The following is a 12,967-nucleotide window of genomic DNA, read 5'->3' as shown; positions in this document are numbered from 1 at the left end:
ATGACTTGTTAATTGTTTACCCCATGTGTAACTCTGTGTTGTCTGTTCACACTGCTATGCTTTATCTTGGCCAGGTCGCAGTTGCAAATGAGAACCTGTTCTCAACTAGCCTACCTGGTTAAATAAAGGTGAAAAAATAAAAATAATAATAAAAATAAAAATGTTTGGGTAAGAAAAAAAAAAGAAAATTAAGTCATTAAAACGCGAACTTTTTTTCCAAATTAACTCCATAATATCGACAGAAACATGGCAAACGGCGCATGGACCTAAAGATGACGCAATAATTTTGACACAGGACACCGGGCGGACACCTGGTAAATGTAGTCTCTTATGGTCAATCTTCCAATGATATGCCTACAAATACCTCACAATGCTGCAGACATCTTGGAGAAATGACACAAAGGGCTGGCTCATTCCTGGCGCATTCACAGCCATATAAGGAGACATTGGAACACAGCGCCTTCAGAATCTGGGGCATTTCCTGTATGAAACTTCATCTTGGTTTCGCCTGTAGCATTAGTTCTGGGGCACTCACAGATAATATCTTTGCAGTTTTGGAAACGTCAGAGTTTTTTCTTTCCGAAGCTGTCAATTACATGCATAGTCGAGCATCTTTGTGACAAAATATCTTGTTTAAAACGGGAACGTTTTTCATCCAAAAATTAAAAGAGCGCCCCCTATCTCGAATAAGTTAAAACGCCCACTCCTGCGCTATTAATGGAAATATCGTTAGACTCTCTCCTAACACAGGACGCTGAAAAGAAAATGAGATTTGTCAGGCAAAAGCTATATGAACATGGCGATAAGCCAGGAAAGTACTTGGCATACCTAGCTAAAAAGAGGGCTGACTCTCAGTCAATTGCTACTATTACTGATTCTGATGGTAATCATTTATATTAAAATAAATTGATAAGTGACTAATTTAAGAAATTTTATACAAACCTTTATGCCTCAGAACTGCCAAAGGATGCACCCAAATTAATGGAGAACTTCTTTTGGAAGATTGAGCTCCCTACTAACTCCGAAGAGCAGAGGTCCCTCCTTAATGCCCCTATTACCAAGGAAGAGATAATGTTCGCAATTAAGAATCTGCAAAATGGTAAGGCCCCAGGACCAGACGGGTTTTGTAGTGAGTTCTATAAAGAGTTCCATGGCCTGATCCTTGAGCCATTGCGTAATATGTTTAACCACTCATTTTCAAACGACCAACTCCCTCAAATGCTGAGAAAAGCCAACATTTCACTTATTCTCAAAAAGGGAAAATGTCCAGAGTCTTGTTCCTCGTACAGACCAATTTCCCTTCTGAATGTGGATAGAAAATTGCTTTCTAAAATTCTAGCCACAAGATTAGAGGACTCACTGCCACTAATTGTGAAAGAAGACCAAACTGGCTTCATTAGGGGCCATAAGTCATGCAACAATGTCAGGCGCCTTCTTTAGACTAGTTGAGTATCTGGAGCATCAGCATTTCTGGGTTCGATTACAGGCTCAAAATGGCCAGAAACAAAGAACTGTCTTCTGAAACTCATCAGTCTATTCTTGTTCTGAGAAATGAAAGCTATTCCATGCGAGAAATTGCCAAGAAACTGAAGATCTGGTGAGCTCTATTGAGCTGTTGTGGGAGCAGCTTGACTGTATGGTAAGTAAGAAGTGCCCATCAAGCCAATCCCAATTTATGGGAGGTGCTTCACGAAGCAAGGGGTGAAATCTCTTCAGATTACCTCAACAAACTGACAACCAGAACGCCAAAGGTCTATAAGGCTGTAATTGCTGCAAATGGAGGATTCTTTGACGAAAGAAAAGTTTGAAGAACACAATCATTATTGCAATTTTTTAAAGTTACATAACCATGTCAACGTCTTGACTAAACTCAGCAAAAAAAGAAACGTCCCTTTTTCAGGACCCTGTCTTTCAAAGATTATTTTTAAAAATCCAAATAACTTCACAGATCTTAATTGTAAAGGGTTTAAACACTGTTTCCCATGCTTCTTCAATGAACCATAAACAATTAATGAACATACACCTGTGGAATGGTCATTAAGACACTAACAGTTTACAGATGGTAGGCAATTAAGGTCAATTGGTAGAAGAGTGGGGTAAGACTCACAGCAAGAACTGGCAACTCTGGTGCAGTCCATGAGGACGAGATGCACTGCAGTACTTAATGCAGCTGGTGGCCACACCAGATACTGACTGTTACTTTTGATTTTGACCCCCCCTTTGTTCAGGGACACATTATTCCATTTCTGTTAGTCACATGTCTGTGGAACTTGTTCAGTTTATGTCTCAGTTGTTGAATCTCGTTATGTTCATCCAAATATTTACACAAGTTTGCTGAAAATAAACGCAGTTGACAGTGAGAGGACGTTTCCTTTTTTGCTGAGCTGATATGATAACTTTGGTAATTTATGTTTGAATATATATTTATTTATTAGACAGACAGACAGTATCAGTCAAAAGATTGGACAAACCTACTCAAAGGTTTTTCTTTCTTTCTTTTTAAAAATACAATTTTCTACATTGTAGAATAATAGTGAAGACATCAAAACTATGAAATATCACATATGGAATCATGTAGTAACCAAAAAAGTAAAAGATCCATCCTGAAAAAGGGACGTTTCTTTTTTTGCTGAGTTTGTTATCTTTTCTGTTAATTATCAAAATTACTGAAGGTTCCAGTAACTTTGGTGAAATACCAGTAGCTTTGCAACCCTGTGTGTGTGTAATAGAAAAAGTAGAGGATGAAAGAGTGTGGTTCTGTGAGAGAGTGAGAATAAAACCTAAAGAGAAAGTGAATTGTGAGAGATTGAAACAGTGTGTGTGTGTGGTGTGAGAGCGCAATCTAATTAAATGTTCCTGTGGTTTTGCTAAATACCACAATAATACGGGGGTGGGAATTTCTAAGAACCCCACTTGCACATGACAAAAATGCTATTCTCAGAAGCTGATGACATCAACTGCTCACTTTCTAATCACAGCAAGCAATTATGAATGCCAACTTTGTAAAGAAACGCACTACGGCCACGTTACTGGATTCTCTGTTGCCCTGCAGAATGGTCGGAACCCAGGGTGCAAGTGCATCGTGCTGAAAGCAGTAAAGGGGACTTCTACATGAAAACCTAAATAAGTTTAGCCTTGCAACACCCTTGGCATTAGACCTGCCAATATGACATCTGACCAGATCCATTTGGAACAAAATGTTGGCACTAAACCATTAAGGTGCCGGTTGTACTTTACTAAGCAGACAGTCTTACCCATGCCAGAGTCCTTCTTGGTTCCGTCTGAGATGATCTCCACATGGTCCCCGTCCACGTCATAGCTGAAGAAGTCATTCAGGTACGTCTTTGACCTCTGACCTCCGAACACATACAGACAACGATTCCTCTGGAGAAAGGAAGGGGGGGATGAGAGAGAGAGAAGAGCAAAATCTAGTTCATGCCAACACTGAATGGTTTACATTCTTCTGTGGAACAAGATAATAGTCTGAACAATTTTCCTTGGCTTCATAAACATCCTGAGAGTAAAATTGGTGCATATTTGTTCTGTTATGTCTTTTGCTTTCTCTAAAAACACAAAACAGAAAGCGGTGAATTCTGAATGCTTCAGTCATGATTGTGTGGGTATTGATTTGTTTCGGTCAATAAATCATTCTGGTGTTTGTGCTGAATTCTATAAAGAATGTCACTGCAATGTTGCCACATTGTGTGTTGATATGTTTGAGTGTATGAGCACAGTCCAGCAACATCCAGGCAACATTACCCTAACATCAACACCAGTCATGGTACTACTCCCATAACTCACAGTGTGGAAGAGCATGCAGTGTCCGATGCGTGACTGTACATCCTCAGGCCCAGCGTTGCAGGAGTCTTCTCTGAGCAGGCTCCAGGTTCCGGCCTGGCAGTGGAAGGCATATAGCCCACTGAACTGGGGCTCGGATGTCCTGCTGTCCTCCACACTGCCGTTACACATCAGAATCCGACCACCAAACGTATATATCATGTGCTTCTCCGAGTCCATACACATCTATAAGGAGAGGAAGGATGAGAGAAAGGGAGAGAAAGATTGGGTACGAAGAGAGAGTCATGAGATTCAACATTTGGATTTCAGTGTTGGGCTTAGAGCAGTGGAAAAAAAAAAATCCTTGGCATTTACAGATCAATTTTTAGCTTAAAAAGTGGGACAGGAGGAAAATATGTCAAGACTATAGCCGGCTAAGCCTTCATCATCAGTGCTCTGGTCTCACCTCCAGATGGCTAAGTAGACCAATTATTTAACCAACAAAAACTCTGTAACCTATTTTTAATGAGGCCCAAAGTGTTTAAATTCACTCCTAGCCAGTTTGGTCCAGTTTGGACTTGTGTGTGATACAGCTGTGTGAGGGGCGAGATAATGGGGTAACCTGGTGGTCAAAGACGAGCTTGGGCCCGCCGTCAGCTGACGTGTCCTCGCTGAGCAGTGTCCAGGTGTTGGCGTCGACATCGTAGCGGTAGAAGTCACTCTTCAGAGACTTGCTGTTCCTGACGCTGGAGTCTAGGTAGCGGCCGAGTGTGTAGATCTGCCGCCGCTGGCTGTCGATGCACATCTTGTGACAGGACCGCGCACTGGGACCACTCTGGGAGAGGACAAGGGGGGGTAGTAAGCCATCACACCAACTATCTATAAAACAGGAGAATGAGACGACTCGGCCCCCTGCTCCCATGTGGTGACTTCGTTGCTACCATTTACTGGTTGATATCCAGGTCCTAATTTGTTATATTTTCCTATAGTGAAACATTCAACTATTATCTTCATTATAATCATCCGATAGATAGACATTACCTACACCTTGACCATCATGATCATTTCTATAAACAATTTATTGTTCTGCACATTAAAGCAGCTGTGACAATCAGTATGGACCATTTAACAGTGTTGTTCTGTGTCACCATAACTCCTCTTTTCCACCATCCTTCTGTCTTTCATACATCTTGTTCTCTCACCTCCTTCTCTGTGTCTCTGGAAATGCAGACCCACTGGTTCTCCTGAACACTGTAGGCCCAGAAGTCAGCCAGGTCCTGTGTGCCGTCCCAGCCCCCAAAAAGATACACCGTCTCTGTAGGAAACAGGGAGCCAACGCTGGTCAACACCTGGGATGCATTCAACATGACTGAACTACTCTGGTGCCTATACTGAAACACCAAGAAGACTACTGCAAAGAAAAATGGTCCTGAAACTATCCCTTCACACTCAAACCTGTATACTGTTTGAAAATGGCAGATTTGGTCACTGATAAGCAGTATTGGAATGCAGTGGCTATACAGTAACATGCTGTACAAGACGTCAGAACTCAGGGTCTCCACTGCAGAGCTGCATGGATTTCAACTAACCGGCGTTGTAAACAGCAGTTAAGCGCAACAAGAAGATACACCCGCCCCTCTCGCTAATTGAGCTACTTTTGCACATGTTTAATCAGAGAGGGGAATATTGTAGATCAAGAGGACTTGATTTGTTTTGAAAGATGAGACGTTGATTATAAATACTGCTTTGATGTCATACAAGCAAACCACACACCCACAAGTCCCAATGTGCGCTTTGCTTTTCCATATGACGAAATTCAAGTCCTTTACATTATCAACGTTTATGATCGCTATATTTGATGTACAGTTACAAGGATGACATGGCATCATACCCTGGGTCATTTTTAATCAGAAGGAGCCCGTTTGTTACATTCTGAAGAAAATTAGCAGCAGAACACGCACCTGAATGTACTCAATAATCCATTCTATGCACACCAAAATGACTATCCTTTCTCTGAAAAGTGCCGTATGAAAGCCTAACACGAAGATAGTGTTTTATAACTTAGCTAGTCATGTTGGCAAGAGAATAAGCTTTCAAAATTGTGCCAATCTGAAAGAATGCAATTTATAAATGGACCAATTCTGGATTGTGAAAACAACAATTGTGTGATGGGGATGGAGGGCCATGCTTGCTTCAATTCTTCAACGGTACAGCTAGGAGAGCTAAAAAAACACACCTAATAGTTGAAAACTCTTTCCTTGAGCCATAAAAGTGAATTGAAATGATTTAGTAACTGTGCACACTTCGGAGAGCTGTGTGGCCACTTCCATACACCAGTTAGACGTCTTAATCTAACGCTTGACTGCTGTGTTCTCACCTTTGGTCCGATGATTTCCCCTTTCAATTGCTACCATGAGTGTAAAGGGTTAAGGAGTAGAAAAAGGCTATTCAAGAAACACTTAGACTACATACTGCCATACTGAGTGCAATCATGAGAATTTTGGGAGGAAATCATCACTTCAACTGTAGTAAACAGATAGTTACATTCCATTCCAGAAGTCCTGAAGAACCCCTGAATTGAGTAGCTTGAGTGCATAATTAACACAGCGGTGCACAGTTTCAATGGGCCGTAACCATGGCAAATCAGCAGAGCAGCACACAGGGGTAATGTTTGCATGGCGTGCAGACTGTGTGGAGGTTTTTGTAGGTTGGGGGGGGGGGGGGTTACTCTAGGTCATCTGGATTGGCCAAAAACACAGTACTCAGTGTCTGGGAGCCTGAGAGACAGACCAGTGAGATGCAAGGCTTCTCACAGCCTGTATACACACGTGCACAATTACAAGCCTTTGTCTTTACAAACCCCTACAGGCAAGTAAGCCACCAAAACATTAAAGCACTAAAATAACCACTGTGTCTTCTACAAAACAGCTTTAAAAAGGCAATAATATGTCTTATACGCCCACAGCAGTAGAAATCCACTTTTTTAGAGTTGAAAGACGATCGCAAGAGCTTACCAATGACGTTGGACAACAAAGTCAATAAGTCATTGTTTTAATCAAAGTAGAATATATTTGGGCTTGAAGTGACAACTCCAAACTGCCCACTTCGTGCCAATGCTGTGTCCTTTCCTATGAAATGACGTGCACACGTTTCATTTCAGGGCTGGGTTTTACATCAAATGGTACCACCCACCAGCATTGCATTGTTTATTAATCAGAAACACCTGCAAAGTTTGCAAGTCTTAACTAAGCTGAGCAATATATAGAGAATATTTGGCTACAATTACATTTTAAAACATTGTCAGTTCCGGTCTGGTTAATGGGTTGAGTCTCCCACAGACACCAATGCAACAGCAGCTGGGTCTGGTCTACTTACTTCATTGACTTTTATTGAACCAGAAAGAAAGAAAAACAGTGAGTGGGGTGTCTCGCGTCCTCTTCCTTCTCTGGCTACAGCTTTTAACCATAGGCAGTCAAGTGTAGGCTGAGCCATGGCGCACTATCCATTCATTGGATAAATTGTCAACTTGCACTTATTTAGAATTGCGTGTGATATGATTGCATTTTGGAATCACGCTCCCTGCAAGATGAATGGTTTTGAACACACTCCACTGCTTTGATTGGTGCTGCTAGAAATCAAGTGCCCACAAACTTGTTTATCTAGCTTGTGCTGTTGTTACATCAAGTATTAGTGTTTTGTGTTCGATGCGCTCAGGGTGTTACATATCATTTGCGGCACGCAGGCATTGCAGCCTATCATTTCACCTCCACTAGCTGTGAGAACTATGGTAAGAGCCTACCAAAGGTTTCCCCGTGTCCATTACAATGTAGAAAAATGGGTCTAGTCCACACCCTTCAATAGTTGGCAGGAACGCAACTTTGGTCTTAACCAGTTGGATAAACACTCCAAACAGCCTACTCGACCGCTCGGAGGCATCCGCATGGTCCTAAAGCACACCGTTGCCTCGTTTTGTATCACATTCTAATGATAAAACTGGAGGGGAAAGTGAAAGTTGCACCCGATAGTTAGGCTATCCATATTACCAGAGCGTCATCTTATTCTTTCCATTTCTATGGCAGATTCCCCGCCACAATTTATGAACAATGACAAACCTTTGAAGATACAATAGATTGCAAAGACACTGCTTTACCCTATCCACCTGTGGCAAAGTTTTCCCTACATTCTTATGACAAATCCAACTCCAGAACCAGCCATAGCCTAGCTGCCTAATCTTTTGAATGCAGTGTAGCAACAGATAACATTAGTTAGCCGGATAAGGTTAGCATGCTAGCTAGCCACACTGACAGCTGTTGGTTCCCCAATTGTTGTTATTTGTCCACTCCATGTGGAAAGCACCCACGGCATTCCCACCCCCAATTCTTGAATATATATTAGCAGCCTGCGTCATTCTGCAGAGGTGGAACCTAAACGTCAATTTCTGCTGAAGGACCAGAATGACATCGCCCTCTGGTGGGGGCCTTTAAGGCCAGTTTGTAAAACACATTTGGAAGAGGAAGAATTCCAGTTGAAGTAATCGGCGACATTATAGGGGGTGTTGTCTAGGTGTGGTTTTAGCCAGCATGCCTCACCTGTCTGAACATCGATGACCATCTGATGACCTCCCCTCATCCCTGGTCTGTTGTCATCCTCATTACCTGGAGAGAGCGATGGGAGCAGGAGAAAAGGGTTGAGGGAAAGGAGGGAATAAGATGTAGGTGAGGGATGGAGTGTTGAAGGAAAATAGAGCAGAAGAGAAAGGGGGGGCGGGGGAAAAAATTGATTAATCGCTATAGACCGGTAGTGTACAGCATACCATAGCATTTTGTTAATGAGAACACATTTCCTACTTGAGTAGTTTGTCTCACTGTTCATGTCATCTGGGCTTGGCTCTTGGGCGGTTGTACCTTTGTTACTCTTGGGGATGATCTGACTCCATCTTGGCTTGTACTCTTGCTGGCTGATGTACTGGTTAAATAAACCGTCTACAGAGGAAAAGGTCAAACACGGGAAGATTGTCCAGATTATTTTAGCCAGGAGATAGAAATGAATAGTTTTGTTACCTTTTCAACCTTAAAAAGAAAGTATGTCAGGATGACATTGCCACACCCTGTGGTTTCAAATCAATCTGATAAAATGAAAAGGTAATGTATAGATACATGGGTTATATGGGTCTATAGTGTAAATAATGAATCACTATGTTATCCACTGAATTTATGAGCTAAATATAAGCCGAGCTAGGTTTCAAGATCGCAGTCATGGAATGGTAGAGGTCTGTAGTTAGCATGATGATTGAGGTCATGTAGTTGTATTGAAGTTGATGTGTACAGGGCAGTAGGTCCAGCCCCCATCGGTCTTTGAGGAGGTGTGGGTGTCAGGACCTTTGACGGCTTTGTCGATGAGCTCCTCACAGGCATCAAAGTCTCCCCGGAGTACCAGGCGGTCGTGGAGGTGTGTCAGCATTTGGTGTTCCAACGCGATGCGTGTCTTCTTCTGCAGCGACTCAAAGGCCTCTGTGTAGTTATGCTGCCGGAAGTGCTTCAAGCACAGGCGGATCGCTTCCTGTTCCCGGTACTAGAGGAATACAGGGGAGGGGCCAAGGGGGTGGGAGGGAACAAACTCACTGTAATATTGGCTCCATCTTTGTTCAATGTTTTACATCACAAATGGTATACTTCATATTGTGGTATATCAGACCGTATACCACGGGTATGACAAAAAAAACATGTTTTACTGTTCTAAATATGTTGGTAACAAGTTTATAACAGCATTAAGGCACCTCAGGGGTTTGTGGTATATGGCCAATATACCATGGCTAAGGGCTGTGTCCAGGCAATCCGAGTTGCATCGTACCTAAGAACAGCCTATACCGCACCTCATTGCTTAATTATAAACTGGGTGGTTCGAGTCCTGAATGCGGATTGGCTGACAGCCATGGTATATCAGACCGTATACCATAGGTATGAGAAAATATTATTGTTACTGCTCGAATTACGTTGGTAACCAGTTTATAATATCAATAAGGCATCTCTGGAGTTTGTAGTATATGGCCAATATACCATGGCTAAGGGCTGTATCCAGACACTCTGCAAATACCACACCCTCTCTGGCCTTATTGCTTAAGTAACACACTCTCCCTTAACCAACTGTGTATGTGAGCGTCTCAGAGGCAGGCTCACCTTGCTGTACCAGTTAAGGCAGGGCTGCACTACATCAGGTTCCTCTATGCCATGCAGCTCAATGTACCAGATACTGAAGTTAAAACTGGGCCCCCAAGACATCAGAGGCACTGAGAGAGACAAAGAGAACGGTCTATAATTTAAGTCATCAACTATTTCACCAGTTTGACTTATTTCCATCTCCAGCCATGTAGCATCCCTTCACTCTAATCATTTAAGCTGGACAGAGTCTGTACAACACGTAGGCCCAAGCCTTGGGCCCCATTCCATTTCCAAACTCACCTATTTTAACAAATCTGCAGGGAAACATCTGTTCGTCGATCTTGTGTTTCAAGGTGAAGGTCTCCTTGTTGTAGTCATTCTTCAGGCCACTGCAGAGGAATAAATATGGTACAGACAGGAAGGTAGGTTATTTATACAATAAAGAATAACACTTCACGGTCCCTCTGCCCTCGCCCATTACCTGGACAGGAGTTCCGTCATGTTCTCTTCGCTCATCCCACCAAACACTTTGAACTTCTTCAGGTTGCACACGTGAGTCTTCTCATACTTCCCAAAGGTGATGCTTTGAACGATCGCTGGCCTTTCCATTTTCAACATTAAGTACTGGAGGGAAAATAGAGGGGAGAATCTGATCAGCGGTCTCTCACAATAACTCATAACGCAGTGTCCGATCTATATGATCAACACATGACACTGCAGTTTTCATTCTACTGCTCTCCGAACATGTCTCACAACACTGCAGATGGCACAGACCGCAGAGGAGAGCTGCTGTTCACAGGTCATTGGAGTGGTAACTAGCCTGGGCATATCTGCTACCGACAGGACAGGACACTGGCCTGAGCGCTCTGGGAGAGACAGAGGGGATAGAGCAGCACAGATGGAACATCGATTAAATCTGCTTTCCTGGAAACCAGGCAACCCACAATCCCTGGAGACCCATGTTTCTACAAATCCTGTGGGTTTAAATGGCTGTGTGAGTGAGCAATAACCATCCACTACCGGAGTGCATCTGCTGGGCTTACTAATGGGTCCTCTGATACGGTTCCATCTTCAACAGTTTTCATCAATAATAAAGGCAGACATATTGCATCTCATTAGGTTATCGCCTAGGGTACATTTAACACAGAGGGATTACTCCTAGGCTTGGGTATATCGATCTTTCTTTTCCAAAACAGTCCTGTCCCGTCACCTAAAAACATGGCACACTTGATAATGAAAAGACCCGTATCTCAATGATTTGTCGTTTCTTGTTGCCACAGAAACCATTATAAAATATTTAAATGAAAAGACTCCATCTTCATTTATTGAATAAAGAAAATAAGCTTTGCAATGGGGTATAGCTTTATCATTTGTTCAGTATAATTATTGTCATGGCTTTACCTCTCCACAACCTCCATCTCTTTGAAAGGATAAAAGGGGTTGATGAGAGTTCAACATCTTTATTGTGTGAAAAATATTTGACTTAAACAGATAGAGTGGAGTTTTGCCTCTACCACACTTCAATGTCTAGCTTAGGTAGTTAAGACAGACATGCTTAGTTTCCTCTTTCAGCAAAAACAAACTTTTAATTTCCTCTGCCCGTAACCACAACACAGTCAAACACGCTACGCTGGGCAACATCCTATTCCCAAAAGTGCAAATGCAAGATGCATACTGAAGATGCGTGCATTGTCAGCTGACACTTCAATGGGGCAGAAGTCTGTGGATTTTATGACTGGATGGCCAGATAGCTACCAACAATGACAAGAAACTGCTATGTGGGGAATCGTAAGTGACTCGTTTCAACTAGTTTAATCTTTTTCTTGAACTATACCACGTCTTGTTTTGAGGTGTTTTGCCTGATTTCATGTCAATGCTAAAAAGGCTCAAATTCACTAGCTAGCTATCCAACAAGTGTAACAAATGTATTTGAGAGGCAACATGTGCACATTGTGCAAATGTATTTATGTTTTCAATAAATTCTGGAGACTAAATATAGTTTACATGTCGTCAATCTAAGCCAACGCAGTCTGTTTTGCCCCATAGTTGAATGCTTTTGTTGCTAGACAACCAACCCGTCTATTTTGCAGCCACCAGTGAATTGAGAACACGGATGTTGTATGCAACTGGGCACAGACCCTCTACAGAAGAGCCCCATCCCAAGACAGGTAATGCACAAGGCATGGAAGGTGTGTGAGTGACAGGTAGGCCTAAGTATGAGACAGGTGTCTATGTGGGCGGGGCACAGCAGACGTTACCTGTGGAGGATAGTTGCTCTCAGACGACCACCTGGAGGACTGGTCATTGGGTTTGTCCACCAAAATGTTTCTACACACAGAAAGGGAAAGATGGGAGAAAGGACATGTTTCAGCCAACATACAACCATTTGTTGTGAGCAAAGGAATAGGGTAATATCCATGTCAACAGGACCCATGAGCACCACATGTGCAGGGAGTTCATAGCAGCGTATCAAATTGGGAGTCAAAAAAAGCTAAGCGTGTATATTTTGGGGAAATGAAAGCATAGATACATTTTCCATCTTAAAATATAATAATAATAATATATGCCATTTAGCAGACGCTTTTATCCAAAGCGACTTACAGTCATGTGTGCATACATTCTACGTATGGGTGGTCCCGGGAATCGAACCCACTACCCTGGCGTTACAAGCGCCATGCTCTACCAACTGAGCTACAGAAGGCATAAGGCATAAGTACTGGCTTTGATTTCTGGTCAAACAGAAGGAAAATGGATCTTAGATGGACTCTCTGGTACTTTCATATAGGCAAAAGTGGTCCCTGAAAATTGCATACTACGTCACATGTATGTGCAACATGTCACTGCTCTCTCACTCGCTCTGCCGTGCGGGTATCTTGTACTGTTGTGTATCTTGCTTGCTGTCTCATATGGTGAGGGGCTAAAGCTCATTGGTTGAACACGAATTGCTAGGGGGCAGATCCACTTGGGGGAAAATAGCGCAGCACAGCTTCCAGAAAAACAGTTCCTTTCGAACTAGGAATTTCGTGGCTAAT

At 42.6% G+C, this 12,967-nt stretch overlaps 1 protein-coding gene across 5 annotated transcripts in view; it reads right to left on the bottom strand.

The window, feature by feature from the left end:
* The window catches only part of LOC124013792 (muskelin), a 37,152-nt gene that overhangs the window by 13,836 nt on the left and 10,349 nt on the right, over positions 1 to 12,967 (bottom strand). Inside the window, exons 1-12 of one of the 5 annotated variants that reach the window (XM_046328322.1) lie at positions 12,194 to 12,251; positions 10,710 to 10,801; positions 10,417 to 10,559; positions 10,236 to 10,324; positions 9,954 to 10,063; positions 9,156 to 9,348; positions 8,625 to 8,759; positions 8,367 to 8,432; positions 4,980 to 5,092; positions 4,400 to 4,612; positions 3,802 to 4,023; positions 3,255 to 3,384 (exon numbers count right to left, since the gene is read on the bottom strand). In XM_046328322.1, the coding sequence (XP_046184278.1) occupies positions 3,255 to 3,384; positions 3,802 to 4,023; positions 4,400 to 4,612; positions 4,980 to 5,092; positions 8,367 to 8,432; positions 8,625 to 8,759; positions 9,156 to 9,348; positions 9,954 to 10,063; positions 10,236 to 10,324; positions 10,417 to 10,559; positions 10,710 to 10,763 (1,468 nt within the window). In that variant the 5' untranslated portion in view covers positions 10,764 to 10,801; positions 12,194 to 12,251. The other 4 variants (XM_046328316.1, XM_046328317.1, XM_046328318.1 and 1 more) reach the window with 4 other exon arrangements.

This window comes from Oncorhynchus gorbuscha, linkage group LG25, assembly GCF_021184085.1.
Source record: "Oncorhynchus gorbuscha isolate QuinsamMale2020 ecotype Even-year linkage group LG25, OgorEven_v1.0, whole genome shotgun sequence".
NCBI lineage: Eukaryota > Metazoa > Chordata > Actinopteri > Salmoniformes > Salmonidae > Oncorhynchus > Oncorhynchus gorbuscha.
Note: the sequence above shows the minus strand (reverse complement) of the source record. Positions and strands in the feature narration are given on the sequence as shown.